This window comes from Coregonus lavaretus (assembly GCF_964263955.1).
Source record: "Coregonus lavaretus genome assembly, chromosome: 8".
Classification (NCBI taxonomy): domain Eukaryota; kingdom Metazoa; phylum Chordata; class Actinopteri; order Salmoniformes; family Salmonidae; genus Coregonus; species Coregonus lavaretus.
Window position 1 is genome coordinate 45,496,140 of NC_139995.1, and position 27,930 is coordinate 45,524,069.

Consider the following 27,930-nt stretch of genomic DNA (forward strand, 5'->3'; position numbering starts at 1 on the left):
ATTTCGTGTTGCTGAGTGCCGCACAAACTAAAATCAAATAGGAATTTTGGGCCTTGCCTGATAGCAGTTTTGGGCAGCTTTTAAACCGTTTTGGGCAATTCGAGTGTGACTCCGGAACGAGTTGTTTTTCCATACGTGCAGGGGAACATTGATACTGTTACCCTTGAAGAAACTGTGAGGGGGGATAAAAAAAAAAAAAAAGGTAGCTAGCTACACTGTTTATAAAGAATTGATTAATCATAAACATATCATCACTATTTCCTAAGGGAATGCAAAATGTAAGTATATAGTTTGGCAGCTTTTTGGTTCGAATTTAACTTGTGTTTCAGTGACATAAGGGGTTTTCTAGATTAGCCATCCTCTGGACAATAGACGTTGGCTGAAAACAGCGATTTGTATGCTAACATGATGCTAGCTCACTAACAACAAGCTAGCTGCTCAATCACGCACGAATTAGCTGCTTGTTGGCTGTATTTGGTACGACTTGTTTGTTCATATTTATAGAAATCGTTCAACGTTAGCTAGCTAACTAGTTGTGGCAAAACAAAAGCTAGTAAGTCATCTGTTTATAGTTATCGCGGTAGCTAGTTTACCCAGCCTAAGAATAATCCTGTCTTTTGAATGGGCTAGGTAGCTAGCTAACGTTAGCTTTTGCTAACGTTAGCTAACTAGCTATTTTTAGCAATGTTTCAACCCAGATTAGCGTTCAAAAGCCCAAAATCTCAGTATCCAGCTAGCTAGTTAGCTTGTTAATATTAGTAGATTGTACATTTTCTATAATGTTGATGTTCGCTAGCTAATAACGTTAATAACATATTTAACTTTAGGACGGCGGGCACAGAAAACAACAAGTAAGCCAGATATCGGCTACCTGTTTATGGTTGTTCGTCATAGCTACCTACAGAAGCTAGAGTTGGATATAATATTTTGCATTTATTTAGCATGTTTATGTAACACAGTGCACTATTGCTCAATAGTAGTGTGTGAGCGAGAGAGGGAGTTGAAGTTATGTTTTCTTAAATCAAAATTCAAATAACATACAATTATCTTGTCAAGGTGCAACACCATCTCTGTGTGCTAGGATTTAACATTTGACACATTGCAATGTCAACAGAATGCAAAAATATACGTGTTGATATTGAGTTGCCTTGGAATCATAGTTTGGTATGCAGGAGGAGAAGAGGTATTATCCACATGCTGCTCAGTGTAGTAGTCATACAGTTAATATTTTTGTAAGCAGCTGTGCAGGAGTGTATACATATTTTATGCTGGACATGCATGTATTATTGAGAACCTTTCAATACTCTGTGTGTATCGGCTGAATCTGTCTGGGTTCGCCATGGATACTGATCACGAAGGAACTGAATGTTGATATTCATAGGGTTTGAGAGAGGCAGGCAGCGATCTGTGATTCTGACTGTTCAATGCTGCCGCTTCCTCTGTCAGTTTTGACCTTTTTTTTTTTACACTAGGTTTTCACCTCTAGTGTTCTCTCAATCAGCTCTGGGCCTGTATCCACAAAGCTGATCAAGGATCAGTTTTGCCTTATATATTATAATGAAAGAGCAGTGGGAACCTGATCCTAGGTCAGCACTCCTACTCTGAGATGCTTTATGGATACAGTCCCTTGTAGCCTACATAGAAAACCTGAATAACACAGCTAGCGAGATAGATATAGGCAATTCCATGGTAACTGAATTACGCTTTGACTCAGATTTTTCACTTTAAAATGTATGCCAAACAAAAACCATTGATTTTAAAGTTTAACAAACCATACAACTTCTGTACTGTGCTGTCCAAACTTGTGAAACATAGACGTCTATGATTGGTTCAGATTTGGTCCGGCCAGGGCGGACTGACCAGATTTCAACTACTTTTCAGGATGCTTGTTACAGTAAATGGAAAGAGGGTAGGTGTCAGTAAGGTGACATTAAGTGGAGAGAGAGCGGCAGAGATAGTAAGAGGGTGGGGTTGTCCAGACTGTTTTCACAGTCTTGGTTTGACCACCAGATGACAGAAAGAGAAGAAAAATAAACGTATGAGCTGAACATAACAGTATGCCAGTGGGAGGACTGTGGCAAACTGTGGTTTGTGACTACTATGTAGTCCCGTGTAGCTCAGTTGGTAGAGCATGGTGCTTGCAACGCCAGGGTTGTGGGTTCGATTCCCATGGGGGGCCAGTATGAAAATGTATGTACTCACTAACTGTAAGTCGCTCTGGATAAGAGCGTCTGCTAAATGACTAAAATGTAAATGTAATTTCCTATTGTAGCGAATTCAATGCAGTATTTCCGTTACTGATTTTTCAGAAATTAGAGTTTTAATCATTTAATAATTCCTAAACAAACTTGATATCAGTAAAACACTAACTATTTGGTAGGTCTACCTTTACTTGTTACTTCTCGGAACTTTGATTATCTTCCCTCATGAGGGAGAGAAATGAGGAAATATCTTAGATACGTGTGTTTTTAGTAATAGAATTACAAGGCAAAAAGCAATGTTTCTTAAACCTACGGAAGGCAAATAATTTATCCCAAACTAAATGTTGATATTAGTTGACAGGGGTCTTTACTTCAACATTGTGGTTCTAATACCTTAAATAAAATACATATTTAAGTAAAGTATAATCTCTGCATTATACAAGCCTCCTTTTTATGGGGGCTTATTTAGTTGATCAAAATATGAATGACGTTGTAATTGATTAACGTAACCTATTCATTACACAGGTTATATAATTGGTTATGTAAACTCAATAAGTGGCAGACCAAACAACCACGTCAATTATTGTGTATGTAACACCTTTAAATTAAGTGTATGACAGCACTAGTATGAGAGGGAAATGGTTAAAAAAAAAGGGTTTTGTGCATATTGGATTTATTTGGATGGGTAATCGTCACAGATACAGTGCCTTCAGAAAGTATTCATACCCCTTGACTTATTCCACTTTTTGGTGTTACAGCCTGAAATCAAAATTGATTAAATAAAAAACATTTCTCACCCATCTACACACAATACCCTGTAATGACAGTGAAAACATGTTTCTAGAAATGTTTGCAGATGTATTGAAAATGAAATACAGAAATATCTAATTTATATACAGTGGGGAGAACAAGTATTTGATACACTGCCAATTTTGCAGGTTTTCCTACTTACAAAGCACGTAGAGGTCTGTCATTTTTATCATAGGTACACTTCAACTGTGAGAGACGGAATCTAAAACAAAAATCCAGAAAAATCACATTGTATGATTTTTAAGTAATTCATTTGCATTTTATTGCATGACATAAGTATTTGATCACCTACCAACCAGTAAGAATTCCGGCTCTCACAGACCTGTTAGTTTTTCTTTAAGAAGCCCTCCTGTTCTCCACTCATTACCTATTTACCTGCAAACCTGGTCAAGACCTACAGGAAACGTATGATCTCTGTAATTGCAAACAAAGGTTTCTGTACCAAATATTAAGTTCTGCTTTTCTGATGTATCAAATACTTATGTCATGCAATAAAATGCTAATTAATTACTTAAAAATCATACAATGTGATTTTCTGGATTTTCTGGATCACAGTTGAAGTGTACCTATGATAAAAAATTACAGACCTCTACATGCTTTGTAAGTAGGAAAACCTGCAAAATCGGCAGTGTATCAACTACTTGTTCTCCCCACTGTAACTATTCACACCCCTGACTCAATACATGTTAGTATCACCTTTGGCAGCAATTACAGCTGTGAGTCTTTCTGGGTAATTCTCTAAGAGCTTTGCACACCTGGATTGTACAACATTTACACATTGTTATTTTAAAAATTCTTAAATCTCTGTCAAGTTGTTTGCTGATAATTGCTAGACAGCCATTTTAAAGTCTTGCCATAGATTTTAAAGCCGATTTAAGTCACAACTGTAACTAAGTAACGGTAAGCTGTAACGGTAAGCCATTGTATATTTGGCCTTGTGTTTTAGGTTATTGCCCTGCTGAAAGGTGAATTTATCTCCCAGTCTGTTGGAAAGTAGACTGAACCAGGTTTTCCTCTAGGATTTTGCCTGTGCTTAGCTCTATTCTGTTTCTTTTTATCAACAAAAAAAACCTCCTTAGTCCTTGCTGATGACAAGCATACCCATAACATGATGCAGTCACCACCAGGCTTGAAAATATGAAGAGTGGTACTCAGTGTTGTGTTGGATTTGCCCCAAACATAACGCTTTGTATTCAGGACAAAAAGTTAATTTCTTTACCAAATTTATAGCAGTTTTATTTTAGTGCCTTATTACAAAAAGGATGGATGTTTTGGAATATTTTTATTCTGTACAAGCTTTCTTTTCACTCTGTCATTTAGCTTAGTATTGTGGAGTAACTACAATGTTGTGTATCCCATCCTCAGTTTTCCCCTATCATAGCCATTAAACTGTAACTGTTTTAATAAAGTCAACATTGGCCTCAGTTAAATCCCAGAGCGGTTTCCTTCCTCTCCGGCAACTGAGTTAGGAAGGACGCCTGTATCTTTGTAGTGACTGGGTGTATTGATATACCATCCAAAGTGTAATTAATAACCTCACCATGCTCTAAGGGATATTCATTGTCTAATTTTTATTTTATTTTTACCCATCTACCAATAGGTGCCCTTCTTTGTGAGGCATTGGAAAACCTCCCTGGTTTTGTGGTTGAATCTGTTTGAAATTCACTGCTTGACTGAGGGACCTTACAAATAATTGTATGTGTGGGGTACAGAGATGAGGTAGTCATTCAAAAATCATGTTAAAAACTATTATAGCACACAGTGAGTCCATGCAACTTATTATGTGACTTGTTAAGCACATTTTTAATCTAAGATTGAAGATTAGTTGATTATTTGAATCAGCTGTGTAGTGCTAGGTCAAAAACCAAAATATGCACCCCTTGGGGTCCTGAGGACTGAGTTTGGGAAACACTAACTTATTGAGTCAAGACATTTCAGCTTTTCATTTGTAAAAATGTTGAAAAACATAATTCCACTTTGACATTATGGGGTATTGTGTGTAGGCCAGTGACACAAAATCTAAATGTAATCTATTTTAAATTCAGGCTGTAACATAACAAAATGTGGAAAAAGTCAAGGGTTGTGAATTCTTTCTGAATGCACTGTAGTTTCCCCATCAACTCTTATGACCTAGTATGAGCCTTGCCAAGCTTGCTGCTCCACACATAATAAGAGACATTACATAAAATATCTAATTTCTAGCTTTGTAGCACACTGCATCTGTCATTAATAGGAGAATGGTATGCTTAAAGTGCTTGAGCGAGAATGTCTATCTACCATTGCGTGTGTGGGTGGGAGACCTGACACAGTCGTTTTTAGAACCATCTGAAGGAACAGTGTACAGCCCGCCCTGAGCTTGTATGTAGGCCTTTGTATGTGAGTGAGGTGAGAGAAAGAGGGAGAGGGACCATGCTCTGTGTGTCTATTGGGTTAGCCTGTTCAAGGGAAGGCACAGCCTGAGTGGCAATGGGCAGTTATGTAACTTAGCTCTTATGTAATTGGCCAGCTCGCTCACACACACCAGATCCTTTTCCTATTTTTTCTCTCTGACACTTTGAGAATGCAAGTTTTGGAAGAGAGCAGGGTAAAGCAACCACAGAGCAATGACACTTTATGATTTACTGTATTGTTCTATTGCAAGCACTTCTCTGTCATAGATGGTGAGAGTGAAAAAATGAATCCATTTGATTGATAATAATCTACTTGCTGATGTGATTTATGTTATCATGCTTTTTGTTGTTTTTCCACATACAACAAGACAGCCCACTTCACAACAATAAACAATAGTGTTTGCCAAAATTACATGTTTGTTTCCTTACCCTGATTTAGCCTAGGTGAACTATCTCTTTAAATGGGGTCACTGCTTTGTTGTTTGACATAATGGCTAAAGCGGTGTGTACTCTATTTGATTGCAGGTACCCCCAGTGAGGATGTGTAGGTAATGCTCTCTGAGCTCTGCGGGACGCCATGTCTGAAGAAGCGATCTCAGGAAGTGACCTGGACCCCAGCATTAACAGCGAAGAGGAGGATCTGGAAGAGGAAGAGGAGGAGATTGAGGATGACGATGAGGGTGACAACGATGGGGATGATGAAGATGATGCAGTCGGTGAGTGGGGGGGAGGTGTCACCTCCATAGAAGTTGCCTTTAGTTTACTACTCACAATTAATGCTGGTATTTCAGTCAGAACAGAAGACAACATTCAAGAAGTAATTCTAATTCACTTTAAAGACTATCTGTTAAAGGTAGAGTAGGTGATGCATAAAGTCCACTGTTGTTGTGCTGCAGCTACCACGTTGCAGCAGAGTGAACTGTACCCATCCACATGGGCAGATACTCTGTGCGAGTGCATCGCGCTCAATATTCTCAGTTCATCATATCGCTGAGTTTCAGTTTTTAAATGGTTGTACAGCAGGCAGCTGCTAAGAAATGTGATGAAACTAGTTTTCTTCTTGTTTGTCAAGTCTGACGCAAAACATCTATTTAAAATGTGAACTTATGTAGTCAACCAATCAGTTACACCGAGGTTGTGTCCCCAATGGCATCCTATTCCCTACATAGTGCCTATGGTACCTGGGCAAAAGTAGTGCACTGCAGAGGGAATAGGGTGCCATTTAGGACGCACAGCAGTCAGGTAGTGAGCCAGGCACTTGGAGAGAGTCTGCGGAGCTGCCATGTCACCATGTCCTACATTGTTACAGACAGACTAGTGTCAACAACATGTTAGAGCAGACAGAACAACAGGTAGGAGAATGCAGGTTTTGATGAATGCTGCTCGAATGAAACTGCCTGCATCTGCGCTGAACAACGCCTCCAAACTATGTGTTAAATGCCAAGAATGTGAGAGGCTTCCAGGGGTAAGGAACACCAGGCAAGGCCTCACTCACACTTACAGCCTGGCTGCCTAGAAGGATGGGAGAGTAATGAAGACACTGGATGTGTCCCAAATGACCAGGGCCCATAGGGCTCTTGTGAAAAGTAGTGCACTATTGAGGGAATTGGGTGCCATTTGGGACGTAGTCACTGTCTGTAACATGTCTTACTGGGGTCAGACAGTAACAGCCATGAATGAACCATAGAGAAGATTATTATTATTTGGCTCAATAAAGAATACAAGAGTTAGGATTTAAGGATGTTTTCCCAGATCCTGGAATAAGAATCTTGTTCAATTGAGATTCTCCATTGAAAGTACCCCAGAAACGGATAAACCAATGCTTCAGTACACCTTTCAATAGTGTCCAAGAGAGATTGGAGAAAGTTCCCAAGAAGCAATGCTTTCCCAAAAGGGTTTGTCTATTTCTCTAACCTTATTGGCCGGTTTCCCATACACTGATTTAATAATTAGTTGACTGATTTATGTAATTCTCTGCTCTGTCCAACAGAGCAGCCAGAGAGTGGCCATGGCAGTACAGAGATGGAGACCCAGGGAGGGAGGGACTCCCCCTCAGCTACCTCACCCTCAGAAGAGCCTCCCTCTGGGCCCCCGTCTCAGCCCACCTCCAGGCCTTCTTCCCGGCCCAACTCAAGACCTGCGTCTCGCTCCCAGCCCCCGTCTGACCATGGCTCCCAGCCCCCGTCCCGCCCTGAGAGCCCCAGTCAAGACAAGCCCTCTGCGGGCAAAAAGAAGAAATCGAGGGCTTCAAAGTCCCAGGCCCCTTCATCCGGTCCTGAGAGCCCCAGCCAGGACAAGCCCTCTACGGGCAAAAAGAAGAAACCAAAGGCCTCCAAGGCTTCAAAGTCCCAGGCCCCTTCGTCCCGTCCTGAGAGCCCCAGCCAGGACAAGCCCTCTGCGGGCAAAAAGAAGAAACCGAGAGCCTCCAAGTCTAAGGACCCGAAGCCTGCTAAGTCCTCTAAGCCAGCACACATGAGGAAGAACATCAGGTATTTGTTTGATAGGGTGGTTTTAATGTATAATACACCCTCTCCTCTAACCCAACCCCCTGTCCTCCTCTCCTCTAACCCAACCCCCTGTCCTCCTCTCCTCGAACCCATCCCCCTGTCCTCCTCTCCTCGAACCCATCCCCCTGTCCTCCTCTCCTCGAACCCATCCCCCTGTCCTCCTCTCCTCGAACCCATCCCCCTGTCCTCCTCTCCTCGAACCCATCCCCCTCTCCTCGAACCCATCCCCCTCTCCTCGAACCCATCCCCCTGTCCTCCTCCTCCTCGAACCCATCCCCCTGTCCTCCTCCTCCTCGAACCCATCCCCCTGTCCTCCTCCTCCTCGAACCCATCCCCCTGTCCTCCTCCTCCTCGAACCCATCCCCCTGTCCTCCTCTCCTCTAACCCATCCCCCTGTCCTCCTCCTCCTCGAACCCATCCCCCTGTCCTCCTCTCCTCGAACCCATCCTCCTCTCCTCGAACCCATCCCCCTGTCTTCCTCTCCTCTAACCCATCCCCCTGTCCTCCTCTCCTCTAACCCATCCCCCTGTCCTCCTCTCCTCGAACCCATCCCCCTGTCCTCCTCTCCTCGAACCCATCCCCCTGTCCTCCTCTCCTCGAACCCATCCCCCTGTCCTCCTCTCCTCGAACCCTTCCCCCTCTCCTCGAACCCATCCCCCTCTCCTCGAACCCATCCCCCTGTCCTCCTCCTCCTCGAACCCATCCCCCTGTCCTCCTCCTCCTCGAACCCATCCCCCTGTCCTCCTCTCCTCGAACCCATCCCCCTGTCCTCCTCTCCTCTAACCCATCCCCCTGTCCTCCTCCTCCTCGAACCCATCCCCCTGTCCTCCTCTCCTCGAACCCATCCTCCTCTCCTCGAACCCATCCCCCTGTCTTCCTCTCCTCTAACCCATCCCCCTGTCTTCCTCTCCTCTAACCCATCCCCCTGTCCTCCTCTCCTCGAACCCATCCCCCTGTCCTCCTCTCCTCGAACCCATCCTCCTCTCCTCGAACCCATCCCCCTGTCCTCCTCTCCTCGAACCCATCCCCCTGTCCTCCTCTCCTCGAACCCATCCCCCTGTCCTCCTCTCCTCTAATCCATCCCCCTGTCCTCCTCTCCTCCGAACAGGAAGCTGCTAAAGGAGCACCAGATGGAGGCAGTGACCAAGGCAGCCCAGCAGGAGGAGTTAGAGAGGCTGAGGCGTCTGGAGCAGCAGAGGAAGGACCATACAGCACCACCTGTCATAGAGTGTCCTCCCCCAGGTGAGAGTTCTACCCCAACCCACCCTCTGGACATGTCTGTCACACCCCACTATCTCTCTATTTTAGTGATGGGCATTTGAAATGATTTCACTATTCGAATAATATCATGTTATTTGTTTGGATATCCAGATAGTCGAAATACATGTGTTTTTATTTTTTTGGGGGGGGCCTTCAATGGAGATGTGAGAGCCGGTGCTCTGCTCGTTTCAGCGGAGGGGTGGGAGAGGAGATGGGGCCGGTGTGTGGCAGTCTATGTGTGTGGCACTGACTGAGTGAGAGAGGGAGAAGTAGCCAAACCGAATTGTGCTAGTTAGACAAACTTGTTGCTGCCATAGGTTATACCATCTGGTAGTGCCTGTCTTGGCTGCATCAAATCGTTGTAAAGAAGCTAGCTAGCTACAGTAGCCAACTAGCTAGCTAAAGTAGCAAGGCTAATTGAGGCTATTTTGAGGCATCCTTGTCTACAACAACTCCATTCATATGAAACAGCCTACCTGTTGGTTGATCACTGTAGCCTACTCCTTCTCATTTAGCCAACTTAACTTATTTTGCATTGATTAGAAATCTCCCACTTCACTTGCGACACATGGAGCCTCTGACTGTAGCGCCAGCGCCTCTTTTTTATGGGGCGCACTCATAAAAACTGTCATTAAACTGTTTTAGAAAAATGTAGATGGGGCAGAAGTCTGTGTGTGGTTGAGGTTCTAAAATGTAAATGTAAAAAAATGGTTCTGGATGTCCAGATAGCTAGCAACAATGACAAGAAGCTGCCATGTGGGGAATCGTAGGTGGCATTTTTCAGCTAGTTTCTACCGTGTTTTGACTCGTGTCACGTCTATGCTAATACAGCAAAAATTCGCTAGCTAGCTAACCAACAACTGTAACGATATATTTGAGACAAGTGCTCATTGTGCAAATGTATTTAGGTTTTCAATAAACATTGGAGACGAAATATAGTTCACATATGATCTAAGCCAACCCCGTCTGTTTTGCCCCATAGTTGCGCACATTTGGGTTTTCTTGCGAAACAACCAACCCGTCTGTCAAATAGATACTTTTATTACATTTTAGACACAGCCCTCCCAAAAATGTAATACTTTCCCATGTACAGTGCCCATCCCTTCTCTTTCCATCTTTCCCTTACCCGTTTCCTGCTCTGCCTGCCTGCCTGCCTGTCTCTCTCTCTCTCTCTCTTTCCCTTCTCTCTCCTCTCTCTCTCTTATTGTTCTTTGTACATGTCCCCCTCTCCTCCAATAGAATCGGTGTTGAGGCCTGGGGAGGAGGAGTGTCAAGGTCAGGGGTCGTTAGAGGCTGCTTTCCTAGCCAGGCAGGATGTCATCTGCCTGGACAGCAGTGACAGCAGTGAGGAGGAGGAGAAGCAGGAGGACGTCAAGCCACCAGCTATCCCCATTATCAGACTCGCTATCAGACCCGCTATCAGACCCGCTATCAGAGACGGTAAGACCGTAGGAGGACTGCTAAAACGAAGGGAACAACCACAACTCTCTGGCTGTGTCCCAAATTGAACCCCGAGACCCTATGCACGTGGAGATCTGAGACTATTTGATTGGTGTAAGCAATATGATGTAACTTCCCCATAGCCTATCAGAAGGTAAGGTGGCGCTATTGACATATTTCTTAGACCTGTCCAATCCTCTCAGTTATCCACAAGTGTAAAGAACATTATAGGTAGAACCTTAAAGTTATAATGTTCCTTGGTTGGACTAACAGGAATATATACCCAGTTATTGGTTCGTACTTATAATGAACACAGCATGCTATCTAGAGGCAGCACGGACCTCATAATTACTTCATAATCCATGTGTCAGTCATAACGTTGTTTTAGCTGTCAGGTTACAAATGCTTAATGGCATGAACTATGAATATCAATTCCCCTGCTTGGAACCAATGATGCCCGCAATCTCTCCAGGACCACATTGGAAATAAGTGTGTTATTTGGATGTTTTTAACTGTCATTATTTAACCGAATAATAAATAAATACATCTAATCAATCAAATTCCTCCCTGACCCAGACGTGATCGAGCTGAGCTCCGGGGACGACGATGCACTGCAGATCAGCAGCGAGTCAGCCAATGAGGACGAGGACGAAGGTGCGGGGGGCACGGCGGAGAGCAGCGGCGCGCACATCAACGACTCGCTCAACCAACCAGACGCCCAGGGGAGGGTCCTAGTTAATATCAACCACCCCGCAGAGGAGGAAGACCTGTACCTCGCCCCACAGCTGGCCCGCGCCGTCAAACCTCACCAGGTACGCTAACTCACACACACACTGCTGCAACATGGGAGAAGGCGTCACAAAGGCAGACCGGGTAAAAGTGCCTTGACTGCATACGTTATGTAATTGAGTTCATTCTCTCTCTTCCTCCATCCCTCACCCCCCCCCCCCTCCTCTCGCTCCATCTCTTACCTCCCCCTTCTTTCTCCCTCCCTCCCTCCCAGGTTGGTGGGATCCGGTTCCTCTATGATAACCTGGTGGAGTCTCTGGAGCGCTATAAGGGCAGCAGCGGGTTTGGCTGTATCCTGGCTCACAGCATGGGTCTGGGCAAGACACTGCAAGTCATTTCCTTTATAGACATCCTGCTCAGACACACCGGGGCCCACACCGTACTGGCCATCGTCCCTGTGAGTAGACCGTTAAGGAGATGATGGGTGTGTCTCTCTCTGTCTCTCTTCTCTTGCTTTCTCCCTCTCCCGCTCTCTATTCTCCCATTGCTCTATGTGCGTCTCCCCTGTGTGTGTGTCTGTCTGTTTGTCTATCTGTGTGTGTGTGTGTGTCTGTCTGTGTATGTGTGTCTGTCTATCTGTGTGTGTCTGTCTGTCTGTTTGTCTATCTGTGTGTGTCTGTCTGTGTGTCTGTCTGTGAGCACAGCTGTGTCTTTATCTCTCTTTCTCTCTCTCTCTCGCTTTCTCCCCCCAGGTGAACACCCTCCAGAACTGGCTGGCGGAGTTTAACCTGTGGCTTCCCACCCAAGAGGCCCTTCCCCCTGATAGTGACCCTGCCGTCGTCACAGGACGCACCTTCAGAGTCCACATCCTCAATGACGAGCACAAGTACGTGACATTATATAGTAGAGCTGACTAACACACTGCAGTGTGTGTCAATTGTATACTATCGTGTGTGTGTCAGTTGTTTACTGCTGTGTGTGTGTGTGTGTGTGTGTACTGCCGTGTGTGTGTGTGTGTACTGTCGTGTGTGTACTGTATAACCATGAGGTACATAAAGACAGCACTGACGTGTGCCTGTGTGTGCGAGCATGTGTGCGTAACATTGCTGACGTGTGTGCCCTACAGAACCACGGTGGCCCGGGCTAAGGTAGTGGAGGACTGGTCCAGGGACGGAGGCGTCCTCCTGATGGGGTATGAGATGTACCGCCTGCTGTCCCTGAAGAAGAGCTTTGTGACGGGCAGGAAGAGGAAGTCCAAGAAGCCCCAGGGACCTGTCATCATCGACCTGGACGAAGAGGAGAGGCAGCAGGAGCTCATGAAAGGTCAGGGGTTAGAGTTCGCTGCCGGGCCCATTGTGATCTGGGGCCGGAGTAGTAGTAGTAGTTACAGATTAGGAGTGCTGATCTAGGAACAGGTCCTACCTGTCCATCTAATACTATTAATTGTGATCTAAAAGCCAAAACTGATCCTAAATCAGCACTGACTCTGAGACGCTTTATGAATATGGCCCTGATCCATTGATAATGAGAAACAGCACACCAATATAATGATACAATACTGTAGGCTGACAGGAGTTCACTAGACGCTGGATGAATAATGCCTTGTAAAAAAGCTGCATAAATTACAATATTAAAATGCCAAGGCTGATGAATTGCCTGCACATCAATGACATTCTACTACTAATAGTAGATCAGAGAACATTATTATTTTATCTATTCATCATCATTCATGTAACCTGTGTTTTACTCTTTTTTCACACACACATTCTCCCAACCTGTGTTTTACTCTCGCTCTCTTCTCTACTCCCACAAACACACCTACACCCACCTAGGTATTGAGAAGGCGCTGGCCAGGCCCGGTCCAGACGTGGTGATCTGTGATGAGGGTCACCGCATCAAGAACTGCCACGCCAGCACCTCGCAGGCCCTGAAGAACATCCGCTCCAGGCGACGTGTGGTCCTAACAGGCTACCCCCTCCAGAACAACCTGATAGAGTACTGGTGCATGGTGGACTTTGTCAGGCCTGATTTCCTGGGCACCAGGCAGGAGTTCAGTAACATGTTCGAGAGGCCCATTCTGAACGGGCAGTGTGTGGACAGCACGCCGCAGGATGCTAGGGTGATGAGATATCGAAGTCACGTCCTCCATAGTCTGCTGGAGGGCTTCGTCCAGAGGTGAGCGCAGAGAAGAGTGCAGACTGTCTGGTTTAAAATGATTCACCTCCCTCGCTCACCCTTTGCTTTTTATATCGCTCTTTCTGTCTCTCTCTCAGGCACTCTCTCGCTCTCTCTTTCCCTCTCTATGTTTCTCCATCTCTCTATCCTCTCTATCAAATATGGTTTCTTATCCCAAATCAAACCCTAACTCTTAGCCCTACTCTCTCCTATAGATCTGTAAAGGATTGGTGAGGTATATGCAGTCTGATAATAATCTGTTGTGGTTCATCCGTGTCTGTCCCAGGCGAGGCCACGACGTACTGAGGGACCAGCTCCCCTCCAAGGAAGAGCATGTGATCATGGTGCGCCTGTCGCCCCTGCAGAGGGCCCTCTACGCCGAGTTTATGAACCGCTTCAGAGAGGCAGGCAACAGCGGCTGGCTGGGCCTCAACCCACTCAAGGCCTTCTGCGTCTGCTGCAAGGTGAGGCTGAGATCGCTGTACTGGTGCTGTGGGGTTACAGACAGACAGACAGGCAGGCAGGCAGGCAGGCAGGCAGGCATACCACAGACCCCTCAAACTCAACTCTGGACCTCGAAGCCAGTTCCACTGCATTTTTTAATTGTTCCCCTCTAATTAGGGACTGATTTAGACCTGGGACACCAGGTGGGTGCAATTCATTATCAAGTAGAACAGAAAACCAGCAGGCTCTGGACCTCATAGGGTAAGAGTTGATTACCTCTGCCATAGACCATAGTGACCATAGGGTACTGCTGTGGGTTAGTCAGCCTAGCCAGGATATACACCCTCATCTTAATAATAATAATAATATGCCATTTAGCAGACGCTTTTATCCAAAGCGACTTACAGTCATGCGTGCATACATTTATTTGTGTATGGGTGGTCCCGGGGATCGAACCCACAACCTTGGCGTTACAAGCGCCGTGCTCTACCAGCTGAGCTACAGAGGACCACATCTTAAAACCTGGAATCAGTAACACTATTGAAGTCAGTCCATTGATGTGTGCGTGTGCGTGTGTGTGTGTGTGTGTAGATCTGGAACCACCCTGACGTGCTGTACGAGACCCTTCAGAAGGAGAACCTAGCCAACGAGCAGGACCTGGACCTGGATGACATCACGGCGGCCGCCAACCCCCGCTGCCCCGGCGCCAGCCTAAAGGCCAAAGCGGCCGACTCGGCCAACAGTCGGATCAACGTCGGCCTGCCCCCGCTCAACCCCATCCAGGAGAGAGCCAATCAAGTCATCACCTACGAATGGGTACGTAACGCCACTCTCTCTCTACCCACAGGCTGGCTGAGAACATGTTAGATACTTCTCCTATGTTAGCCTGGGTCCTATGCATTAGGAAGAAAATGGGCCAAAACGGGTAGAAACCTAGAGTCTCACCTACCTGAGTTTGTCCAATAAGAAACGCTTGTTTTCATGTTCGTTTGAAAATCGTTTTGCTACGGTGTGCACTAATGAATAGAAGCCTTGTTAAACCAGACCGAATGCTGTGCTCATTATTGCATGATTTTCCACTGTAAAGATTCTAAAGTTGTATTGTGAAACCTAGGGATGTAATGATTCACCGATACGCATAGGCTCACCAGTTTAACTGTTTAAGATATGAGCGCATCGGTCCGCGGTACCCCAAACCGATCCAAATGTAGCATGCATCGGTCAGAAAAGCGATTCAAAAGTCACGAATTGCTGGTTCACAATTTTTTGGGGGTTGCTCAAATTACTTTCTTTCTACCTTCAGAAAATACCTCATATTTTGTGACAACTGCGTCCTCCCCTTCGGTGTCTAACTAACCATGCCATTATGTTGACAGCCATAGATCTCCAAGTCATTTTGCATGCCGATCAACCCCAGACTATATGAGTAGCCTAGTCAAACTGCATGCCGATCAACCCCAGACTATATGAGTAGCCTAGTCAAACTGCATGCCGATCAACCCCAGGCTATATGAGTAGCCTAGTCAAACTGCATGCCGATCAACCCCAGGCTATATGAGTAGCCTAGTCAAACTGCATGCCGATCAACCCCAGACTATATGAGGAGCCTAGTCAAACTGCATGCCGATCAACCCCAGGCTATATGAGTAGCCTAGTCAAACTGCATGCTGTGCACAGCTTTGCGCACCCACCAACAAGAGGTAGACCCTGATCTGACACATCTACGTGTCACAGGACAGCATTCAAATGTTTGTAAAATGGCTTGCGCAATATTAGGCTTTATTAGTTGAGTGACAACCAGTGTAATTTGCTAGGTTATTTTTATGAAATGTGCTGTTGAAAATTGTGTTTTACCTGAAAAAAGTAGCCTAAGCTACTGCCCGGTCGACGCAGCAGAAGAGAATCTCACTAACCATTTGATTATTAGACGGGGGTGCAATCCAAAGTTGTTCTATTTATTTATTGGCTATGTCATAGTTCATTTTTACAGATAAATATTGATAAATGAATTAGTGGGTGATGGTGATTTCAGATCAAAAGTGGGGGGACAAAAAGCAAATATTGCCCCCCCAACTGATAGTGGGGTGGTAGATGGCCAGTTTCCCTTATGGCTCAGCTCAGGTGCCCACATCCACCATATACATCATTTACACACACACACAGAAGCCAGCTCAGACAGATCCAGCTCAGACAGATCCAGCTCAGACAGATCCAGCTCAGAGGCCCAGCTCATGAGCTCCATCAGCAGCAGATTTTAATTTAGAATGGAAAATGAATGCGTTTATGCAACAAATGCTAGTGCATCGAACCGACTCACATCGATTCGTTCCTCTAATCAAACCAAATCGCACTGTATGTTTTCAAACTAAAACTTATTGTTCCTGAATCGTATCTCATGTATCGAATCGTCTTAAAAGGGAAATCTGCACATCTCTAGTAAAACTTAAGACCTCCTCGTTGGTGTGAAATAATGAACTTCATTCACCCACCTCCTGTCCTGTTCCATGGATCTCTGTCTCTCCAGGCCAAGGACATCATGAGCAACTACCAGACTGGTGTTCTGGAGAACTCTGCCAAGATGCTGCTGCTCTTCCACCTGATCGACGAGAGTGTGAGCAGAGGAGACAAGATATTGGTCTTCAGGTTGGACCTATTCCTATGTCTGACGTGGAACACTTCATTCAGACACTCCAGACACTTCCTACGACCAGACTCATATACTTAGACTTTATTGTCTTTTTTCTTAGAGAGACTGGAAATTAGTATTTTTGCTTTTCACCTCGAAGTATCAATGTGGTTGTAACTAACTGACTTGAATGTGTTTTTAATGTGTGTGTGTGTGTGTGTGTTTGTTTGTTTGACGTGTGTCCATCAGTCAGAGCTTGTCCACTCTGACAGTCATTGAAGGCTTCCTGTCCAGACGGCCGATGCCAGCAGGCCGAGTCTCCCCCGACAACCAAGGCCAGAACCAGACCTGGGTCCGCAACATCAACTACTACAGTGAGTCACACGGCACAACCCTGTTCCCATGGCAACCACTACTACCCAGACCATGCCATCATCATTATTCCCATGGCAACCCTTTGACTCTTCACTTGTGACAGCTCAGCTGTGATTTGAACCCAGATCCCACTAATGTACTCTGTTGTTCCAGACTAACTATTAGACTAGTTAGCTTGTTTTCACAGCATCCGGTGGAATATTTTGGCTTCAAACTGCTAACTGAACTATCTACACTCACATCAGTCTTTCTGTGATTCCTCACATCCTATCTCCTCGCCTCCTCAACTGTCTTGTAAGGAAAGGTCCAGGGTCTCCATCAGACTTTCTTCTCCAATGGGTTTTGAAGTGGAGGCAAGAAGAGACAATACGAGGAATTGATGAAAGATGAATTAAGAAAGAGCCATGCTTTTTCTCAGACATCGATCTCTGGGTTAATTTTCTAGATCATACTGCCCCCTACTGGAATGGCCACCACACTACACTAGATACAGTATGTATTGTGTCCCAAATGGCACCCTATTCCCTAAATAGTGCACTACTTTTGGCCAGAGCCCTATATGGGCCCTGTTCAAAAGTAGTGCACTACATAGGGAATAGGGTGCCATTTGGGACATAGCATATTTGCTGGAATCGCCCCATGATGCTGATGTAGTGAATGTGTCTGTCTACCCCCAGGGTTGGATGGGAGTACGTCTGCCTCGGAGAGAGAGAAACTCATCAACCAGTTCAATGACCCAGAGAACACCTCCACATGGGTCTTCCTCCTGTCAACGAGGTAATATACTGTACAGACACACTGATACACATAAAAATATAAGTGAAATTGATGTAGTGTGATGGGCTCTTCCCTTTCTAGTAATTATATTTCTATGCTTATATTCTTCACTCAAATACACAACAAAAGCTGCGTTTACACAGGCAGCCCAATTCTGAATCTTTTTTTTTCACTAATTGGTCTGTTGAACAATCAGATCAGCTCTTTTGCCTATAATTGGGCAGAATATCATAATTGAGCAACCTGTGTAAACGCAGCCAAATGCACTCAATTAGACACACTAGCTCACACATATTTATTCACACACATAATTGGATATATTGCCCCTCCCTTTTACATACACTTGATTAGCCATTCACTTACACAAACACACTTGTGCATGTTCTTAATAAGCCTGTGTTGTGTGACTTGCAGGGCGGGCTGCTTGGGGGTGAACCTAATCGGGGCCAACCGGGTGGTGGTGTTTGATGCGTCATGGAACCCGTGTCACGACGCCCAGGCGGTGTGTCGGGTGTACCGCTACGGACAGAAGAAGCGCTGCCACATCTACCGCCTGGTCTGTGACTTCACCCTGGAGAAAAAGATCTACGACCGACAGGTCTCCAAGCAGGGCATGTCTGGTAAGAGAGAGGGGGAGAGGGAGGGAGGTTAGGAAGGGAGAGAGAGAGAGAGTGGAGGGGGGTGTGTGTGTGTGATGGTGCTGCTGCTCCTGTGTGTGACAGGGCATGTCTGGTAAGAGTGTGTGTGGTTTAATATATTGAATATGTCATGGCATGAAATTGAAGTTGAAATGCGAATGGCGGCGTAGTACAGGGGAATCTCAGTGGTCAGTAACACACTGTGATTGGTTGTGTCCAGACCGCGTGGTGGATGACCTGAACCCGGTACTGACGTTCACCCGCAAGGAGGTGGAGTCTCTGCTGCACTTTGCGGAGGAGGAGCCTGACCCGGCCAAAGCCCCTCTGCAGCCTCACGAAGAGATGGAGACGGTCATCAGCCAGGCCTGTCAGCTCTACCCCCACCTCATCACTAAGGTACACTCACACACACACACTCACTCATGCACAGATACACACTCTCACACGCGTAGACACTCAGTGCCCAGTTTATTAGGTTCACCACCCCGGTCACGAAAATGGTTCGCTCCTGAGTCACGTGGCCATGGCTTGCTATATAGAGCAGGCAGACGGGCATCTTGGCATTCAGTTACTGTTCGATTGAACATTATAATGGGAAAAACTAGTGACCAAAGCGACTTTGAGTGTGGTATGATCATCGGTGCCAGTTGCGCCGGTTCCAGTATCCTCCTGGGCTTTTCACACACGACAGTGTCTAGGGTTTACAGAGAATGCGGCGAAGAAACCAAAAACATCTAGTCAGCGGCAGTCCTGTAGGCGAAAACAGCTCGTTGATGAGAGCGGTCGAAGGAGAATGGCAAGAATCGTTCAAGCTAAGAGGCGGGCCACAAATAGGTCAATAACAGCGCAGTACAACAGTGGTGTGCAGAACGGCATCTCGGAACACACAACTCGTCGGTCCTTGTCACAGATGAGCTATTGCAGCAGACGACCACACTGGGTTCCACTCCTATCAGCTAAAAACAAGAAGATGCGGCTCAAGTGGGCACGCGATCACCAACACTGGACAATTGAGGAGTGGAAAAACAACCCCTGGTCCGACGAATCCCGGTTCCTATTGCGTAATGCTGATGGCAGAGTCAGGATTTGGCGTAAGCAGCATTAGTCCATGGACCCATCCTGCCTGGTGTCAACGGTACAGGCTGGTGGTGTAATGGTGTGGGAAATGTTTTCCTGGCACCCGTTAGGTCCCTTGATACCAATTGAGCAACGTTTCCATTCCCCAAAGAATTCGGGCTGTTCTGAAGGCAAAGAGGGGTCCGACCCAGTACTGGATTGGTGTACCTAATAAAATGTATATACACACCGTCATGTCATGGATCACTGTATTAATATGGTACACACACCACTCACACTAACATCCCTGTTGATATGTACCCCACCAGGAACCCTTCCATCATGAGTCTCTGCTGGTGGACCGGAAAGAGTCCAAGCTCACTAAAGCAGAGAAGAGAGCTGCTAAGAAGAGCTATGAGGATGAGAAGCGTGCCTCCGTGCCCTACTCTCGCCCCTCCTATGCCCACTACTACCCAACAAGCGACCAGACCCTCACCAACATCCCAGCCTTCAACCAGCGCAACTGGTGAGTGGTCCAATGAATGCACTATTCCTACCACTAATCATACAGCATCCCTAACCAATCCTCCAACAGCGCTGTGTAAGCCTGTTAAGCAGGCCTAAACAAAAGCCTATCCATACAAATGATCCTTCTAGCCTCCAAACTCAACCATGCCATCTGCAGCAATCATCAGTCTAGAAAACTGTCCCAAATCAGACTGTGTATTGATATGATCCTCATGTGTTTTTGAATCCTCCAGGCGTCCCATAGCTCGGGGTGATGAGAAGCCCATGGCCAGCGTCCGGCCCATCCAGTCCACCCCCATCCCCATGATGCCTCGCATGGCGGGCATGGGCATGGCCGGCTCCAGCTCCGGGGTCAGCTTCCCGGTCAACTACCTGCAGAAGGCGGGTGTCTATGTTCAGAGGATCGTCACTACCACTGGTACAATAGATATCCTGCAGGGATAATCACTTTTGAATTGAATTGGTGCTGATAGACACTGAAACGCTTGGCAGGGTCCTGTTCATTTGGGCACATCATGTCCAATTTTTTTGCCGCGTACAATGAAAATGAGTATTTAATAGACAAGGTCAGATAGAACTTCCCAGTTTCGGAGCGGTTTCTTCTGTTTTGGGCCAACTAAACACAACGGGTTAGGAGTTTTAGGAATAACTCCTGGTCTTGGGTCAGGTGAAATGCTTTGGGGCTGCATTAGGATAGACAGGTGATATTGGGCTACGTCCCAAATGGCACCTTATTCCCTATAGAGTGCACTACTTTTGACCAGGGCCCATAGAGAATAGGGTGCTATTTGGGATACTGCCGTGGTATTGTTTGGACCTTTTTGACTCCTTCTGTTTGCCCCTTCAGATATAGTGATCCCTGGAGCCAACAGCACCACGGATGTCCAGGCACGTATCGGTGCAGGAGAGAGCATCCATGTGATCAAAGGGTCAAAAGGTAATAAGAACATACTGTATACTGTAGAAGCTGTACCTCATATCTACCTGCATGTGTAGTTAAATTAATTCTCTACATACTCTAATCAAAATACTGTGCTCAGCTTGGAGAGCGGTTTACAATATCCACATGGACACCTGAATTCCCAGGTTGTTATCTCATTTAGATAGGGCTTGGTACTTTAACCTAAGCATCAAAACTGACTGGTGCTTCCCTGCATGCTTATTTTTATGTTTCTTACTTTACCTTATTTTTTACTGAATAGTTTTATTAGCTAATGTCATGAGAGGAGAGCTTGCAAGTAAGCATTTCATTGTACTGTGTACACTTCTCTGTATCCTGTACATATGACAAATAAAGTTTGATTTGATATCAGACACTAACTGCGGTCTTCCTCACAGGTACCTACATCAGGACCAATGATGGGAGGATTTTTGCCATCCGCTCAGGGAAGCTCAGCAGAGCAGTGCAGGGGGGATCTGCTACTAACAGAGGTGCTCTACATACACAAAGTACTTTACATTACATGATGAGGAATCCATGTAACAGGATATGACAGAACAAAGTGACTTGGTGTTCAGACTACATAGATAGGGCTGGGTGGTAGCCTAGCGGTTAAGAGGTTGGGCCAGTAACTGAAAGGTTGCTGGTTCTAATCCCCGAGCTGACTAGGTGAAGGTACTTAACCCTAATTGCTCCTGTAAGTTGCTCTGGATATGAGCGTCTGCTAAATGACTAAAATGTCAAATGCGCTGGGTAGTAGACTGAGGTATGTAGTAGAGAGAAAAAATGACCAGAGAGGACCTAGTACCGAGCCCTGGGGGACACCAGTGGTGAGACATCAACATGCTGCGTTAAGGGAATAATGACTCTCTTTTGACCCTCCTCTATTCCTCAGGTTCCCAGGCTTCCCTGCTCCACGCCATCGGTAACGGCTGTTTGTCTCCCATGGAGCGCCAGCGGCTGACCCCCGACAGCGCCTCGCGGCCCTCCACCCCCGAGAGCCCCGAGATCCTCAGAGAACTCAGCCGCTACGCCGTCACCGTGGATACCGTCGCCATGGGCAACGAGCTGCCGTCACCATCGGACATGGCTACAGGGGACGGAGAGGGGGGGAGCAGAACGCAGCAGTACAGTCAGAGCACAGAGTCGGACCTCAGTCGGCAGCTCAGAGAGGACATCGGAATGAGTATCAGCGAGGCTCTACGATGCTCCAAACGCAAGATGGCCGCAGCAGCGGGTGGACACAAGCAGGCGGGGGGCAAACGCAGCTCATCTGCAACCGGGTTCCCGGGCCTCTCCCTGGGCAGTGGAGGGCTCAGCTTCCCCCCCCTGAACCAGGCCCTGCTGGGGGGACACATGAGCCACCCAATGCTGATGGGAGGCAGCTCCTCGTCCCCCTTCCTCCAGTCAGCAGGACAGACTCTGGGAGACCTGCAGACCATGTTCCCCTCGGCAGGGGCGGACCTCCTCAGCCATGCCTCCTCAGCCACAGGAAACAACGGACACCTCCCCTCATCCTCCACCTCCTCCTTGTCCTCCACCTCTTTCTCCTCCACCATTGCCACCATGCCCATGCCCATGTCCTCGGCCTCCACATCCTCCTCCTCCACCCTTCCCCCCTACCTGATGAACCCCAGTGTGGCTGGTCTGCTTTCCCCAGGCTTCCCTCTGAACTACAGTCAGTCCCTGTTGCCTGAGCCCAGCATGTACTCCAACAGCCTGGGAGGAGGCCCAGGCAGCACTGGAGGAAGCTCCAGCTTCCTCTCCCACTTCCCCTCTTCCCCCTCCAGCCTCCTGGGTGCAGCGCTGAGCCAGCCCGACTCCCACCACCTAGCCACGGAGAACGGTGGCAGCAGCTCGGACGATGATGTCATTGAGGTGACAGGACAATGAGCCATTGAGCATTCTTAGACCCTGACAACCCCTCACCCCCACTCTAACATGGCTAACCTTCATAGCCCCCCTACACACACACACACTCTCCCATGAGCGTATGAATGAGAGAGAATGAGTTGTACCTCAATGTGCTTACCAAGACAGAGTAACAAATCCTTATGCTGAATATCTTACTGAAGAAGAGACTGAAGATTTGCCCGAGCCTCTGAGTTTGGTGAGGCTGAGCACCGGAGACCATGGATGGGAATGGATGGACGTTTTGTTGAGTGGGACCAGTTGAGATGAACATGGGGCTTCCAAGCACTCCCTCTCCGGCTATATCTTCTAGCATGGCCCAGCCATCCCCTTATTAGACCCCCATGACGATCTCTGAGGCCAGTCAGGATACTATCTGATCTGAGCTCACATCAGATGGAACTATATAATCATCTGTTGGACCGTTTGCATAAAAAAAAAAAAAAAAAAAAAAGTGCTTTTAGAGTCGTTAGCTGTTTGCTAGATATTGTAGCGTCCCTGTTGGAAAGGATGACAAGACAATACAGTATATGTGACCTGGATGTTTTGATTCTAATAGTATTCTAAACTGATCTTGTTGATATTTTGTAAATGGTGGTTATAATCATTAGTTGTTTATACAGAGTGTTCAGACTGGGCCAGGGTTGAGTTCAAAGTTCAAAGGAAAGGGTTGGACGGAGAGACGGTGTGTTCTTATGATCAAGTTGTCATAACGACGGTGACGCCCTTAGCTCGATTGCCGAGGCGGCCATTTGAGTTACTTTTATTTCAAAGAGAGACCTTAAAGGTCAAATGAATGTACATCCATGTCAGCCTTTTGATAACAAGGGGGGCTGACCTGGGTGGGTTCGGACAATGTGTTCTCATTCGTTCGTTTAGCCTTAAACGACACTAAGGGGTCTTCTTCTTGAATCTTACCATTTACACCTTTAGTACACCCTTTCCTCTTCGGAACGACTTCAGACAGAACTACTGAGCATCCAGGCTAGTTGGTGTCCAACTCAAGGGACAGGCTCCACTAGCTCTGGTCCAGGGCGTTACGTGCAGCTTGCCGACACTCCGCAAGCCGCACGTAACACCCTGGACCAGAGATATACAAAACACTATTACACTTGCACTATACTAATAGGGATATGGATCATATACATTCACAAACAGTTTATAGATCTGGGCCCATATTTATCAAGTGTCTCAGAGTAGGAGTGCTGATCTAGGATCAGGTCCCCCTGTCCATCTAATGTTATTCATTATGATCTAAAAGGCAAAACTGGCCCTAGATCAGCACTCCTTCTCTGAGACGCTTTTATGAATACAAGCCCTGACAGAATCCTTTGGAGCCATAGGTTTACTCTGTAGCATGACTGGGTGTATACCTTCAGAAAGCGACAAACACACAACCATTTAGCTACAGTAGTTAACAATGACTACGGTAACCCACCAAGGACTGTGGCCATTTGTGTGGCATTGTTAAGCCAGCCCGTTGTGTGGGGGTGGATGTATAGATGGCCTTACCCAATGAGAAGCAAGCAGCACACAGGAGTAGCCTGTCTGAGATAGCTAGGTGTATCCCTGACCGCAAGGCAGACAGACAGTCAGTGTAAGTAGCTTCTCTCAGTAGTGTATCTCTGTAGCTCTACAGTGCTTTGGGTCTGTCTGTACTGGTCTGTGCTGTTCTGTGGTTGGTCGATACGTTTTTCTTTCTGTGATGTCATCTCAAAATCATAATGTGAGTGGAATGAATCGGGCCTCCAGGTTATTTTTCTCCACTGGAATTGGACATGGAACTCAAGTTGGGCTACAGGAGCCAAGAGAAATGTCTGATATATATCACCCAATTTTGTGTGGAGTTTCAGTTTAGTCTCTACACCCTATTCCACCTATAGAGCTATAAAAGAATGGGGGATTCCACCACACATCCCTCACAACCTCAACTCTACCCACCCACTACTGCATACTTACCTGTCATTATCCTTACAACCTGTTTCTAGTCGATCATGTATGTTGGATGTTTTCCTCCACCTCACCTCGCAACCTCCTTAACCTTTTCTAATTGGCCTGGTCTTGTGTCCATCAAATGATTCAGCCAATCATCCCAGTCCTTTTAAGAGACAATTATTTCCTTGGAGGAAGAAGCCCCATCCTCCCTCCCAATCAGAATTGTTTTACTGTGCTTCTTATTTTTTTTAAGTGTCATCATGAGGAGAACGTGATCCGTATGTTTTTTTAGTAGCAATGTTCTTTTATAACATCTTGATGTTAGCTCGCCTCTACTAGTTTGTCCTTTTATTTCAATGTATGAATTTACCAAAATTATTTATTTATAATGATCGAAATGAATTCATCTGTCGTATTTTTATTTTTTTTGTACATTATGCTCTCGTTTTTTATTCTGTTTTTATCAACGTTGATCTTTTCACCAGTGTCTGTGAAAGAGCAGACCAGTGTCGCAGACTGACTGTGAGATCGGGAGGTCAGTCACCACATGTATCCAGCATAGAGGCGAGCATAAAATGACGACTGTGTTACTTTGTTAATGTTATTTTAACAGTGAATAAAACACTTATCTTGCGTTATTACATTATTTTGGTTGTGTATTACGCTGACGTGATGCTCTTTGCGCAGATGTTTTTTGAACATACTGTATATTCACATGGAGACACAGACCAATATGCTAAATGTATCAACCTTCAATTGCACTCCTGCAGCTGGGAATCTGTGATGGATAATTGATTTGGTTATGATGCAAAACTATGCGTATGTCCTTATAGTAAGACTGCTGCGGGAGTTACAGAATGGATGGAAGCAAATACTGCACAGCTTTTTGACACTACATTGCAGTCAGTCTACCACATCAGTAATTATGACATCTTACGTACAATATTAGCAGATATCTGGTCCTCTGGTTTCGAGACCTGCCATTTTGGGGGCACAACACAAGTGTCAACTTTGGATAAAATAAATGAATCGCAAGAAATGTTCATTGGTCCATTCAAGCCTAAAGGCAATGCAAAGAAAACAAAGCAGCAGCATCAGTAACCAGCTTAAGAAATGACCCATGATGCCTTTTGGCCTCCAGGAGTTGTTTGCATGGTTACACGACACCATAATTGTTGTAAAATAGTATTAACATCATTATCAACAACCAATATCAGCACTTCCTGGGTTTTAGACACAAAACTGGCTTTCTTTTTCTCCTTGGCTCTCAGATACAAAATACTACTGAACTATACATTACTAAATACTCCCAAAGACATCCCTCCGCTGGACAGCAGATGGAAAAAGGCAGTATGGCCACCCAAAAGAACTGTGAAGGAGATGAAGGACTGAGGCCTGTCATGAAAAAAACATCCCCAAAAAGGCAGATGATCGGCAGCAGTGCCGCTCTCTCATGGACGCCTTATGTTCCACATATGAAGTTAGTAAGTATACACTACTAAACTACACTACTGTGTAATTCTCTGCATTACAACACTTTTCTACTAGGCCATGCTGACATGTGCTATCCAATTCTATACTTATTGGTGATTCCATACCACTTCGTTGCTCAAGGTAAAGTTAACACACTCCAAATTGAAACAATGACCAAACTATGAAATGCTCTTCCACTTTGACATTAAAACTAGTTCAGCAGTAGATGTGACAAAATCATAATTGCACCAATGTGAGGCACCGATACTTTTGGGCATTAGGCAGAATGCATGTTGGTCCTCCAAAGAGAGTTCCACAGTAAAGCTTCTATTAAAGCTTTAAAGGGGAAGTTCACCCATTTTTACTGGTGGCCTTATTTTTACTCTTTCTGTGCTTGTAGTTGATCCCCCCCCAAACCGTTTTTTAATATTTTGTTTCGTTACAGAGAAAATTGGTTGTCACATTTAGCTGAGTCATCACTTGCCATGGACTACAATGCATTATGAAAATGTGTCTAAGCATGTTATAAACAGTAGCGGTGCGTGGGTAAAATCACTGGGGAAGCAAAGCCAGAAAGAAAATGCCATATTACAACCTATGTTTTGTAATAATTGCGTTGTTTTCTCTATAACCTGTTAGTTCATTTGCCTTGCCACTGTGATATATATAGGCCTAAGGCCGAGACAATAAGAAGACAGTGGCAGAATAAATTGAACCACCTTTTTTGCATCACAAAACCGAAGAGCATTTTTAGTTTTTGTTGTCCTAGGCCACCTGGCTAGCATGCTTGCTTGCTAGTCTAACTTCCTTTCATGGGCAACAATGAGCCAACTAGCAACATATTGAACTTCCATCCTCTTAGGACAGGGGCACAATGTATACATTTATGGTTAGATCAGAATCGCCGTTATAATCATTGGCCAGTACGGAGAATTAAGTAAAACCACAAGTCCAAATCCCTATCTCCATCCATGGCTAATTTAGGAAAGGGATGATTTTAGCTTGCTAGCCACCGGAGGGCAACAACCCAATGAGATGCAACAATTAAAGTTTTCTGTCAATGACGTTTGGTATTTTGATGTGATGTGATTGGTGTGAAGCCAAATCCAAACTGGCTTCCCTTTACACTTTTTTTTTGCGCCAGGAGCATTCACAGCTGAGCTCACTCAGTTTAGCTCAACGCTGATTGGCTTATTTTATACTTTTTTTTTTATCAAGGGAGGCCAAATGTTCACTGGCTTCCCTTGCATTCAATGCTATGGGCAGCAACAATGTCATACTATTTTTGACCAGACAACATCAGATAGATGGGCTACACATACAGAGACAGAGGGGCGCTGTTTCACTCGCTCAGATGCTTTCTCCGGTGAGATACATTCAGCCTCTTGCAAACTGAAGAAAATTATGAAACACAGAGAGACTGGCTTCCCCTGGCATCCATGAATACACACCACTGGTTATAAAACACTCCAAAACACTCCAAACTACCTCATATTACATCAGAATATTATTCTGGATCATGTCTCTGCACTCAATTTTAGAACATAAATGCATATTTGCATATTTTTGTTGTTGTGAACTGCATCATTCAAACATGGATTTATGGCACAGTGGGGAAAAAATCTAAAATTGAGTGCAAAGGCATTATCCAGAATGAGATTCTGATGTAATATGAGTTGGTTTGGAGTGTTTTGGGGCATTTTATAACATGCTGG

At 45.6% G+C, this 27,930-nt stretch overlaps 1 protein-coding gene across 1 annotated transcript; it reads left to right on the forward strand.

Annotated features, from left to right (window-relative positions):
• Nucleotides 1-191: 191 nt before the first annotated feature.
• LOC311134240 (helicase ARIP4-like) lies at nucleotides 192-23,239 on the forward strand. The gene is made up of 22 exons (XM_084167860.1): nucleotides 192-278; nucleotides 5,927-6,117; nucleotides 7,392-7,890; nucleotides 9,017-9,150; nucleotides 10,408-10,608; nucleotides 11,185-11,420; nucleotides 11,612-11,794; nucleotides 12,090-12,223; nucleotides 12,464-12,660; nucleotides 13,170-13,512; nucleotides 13,799-13,976; nucleotides 14,548-14,772; nucleotides 16,481-16,599; nucleotides 16,832-16,956; nucleotides 17,635-17,734; nucleotides 18,149-18,354; nucleotides 18,593-18,768; nucleotides 19,758-19,954; nucleotides 20,190-20,374; nucleotides 20,804-20,893; nucleotides 21,295-21,387; nucleotides 21,792-23,239. Exons 2-22 carry the CDS (start codon nucleotides 5,979-5,981, stop codon nucleotides 22,787-22,789), a joined length of 4,758 nt encoding a protein of 1,585 aa, XP_084023986.1. The 5' UTR covers nucleotides 192-278; nucleotides 5,927-5,978; the 3' UTR covers nucleotides 22,790-23,239.
• The last annotated feature ends 4,691 nt before the right edge of the window (nucleotides 23,240-27,930 follow it).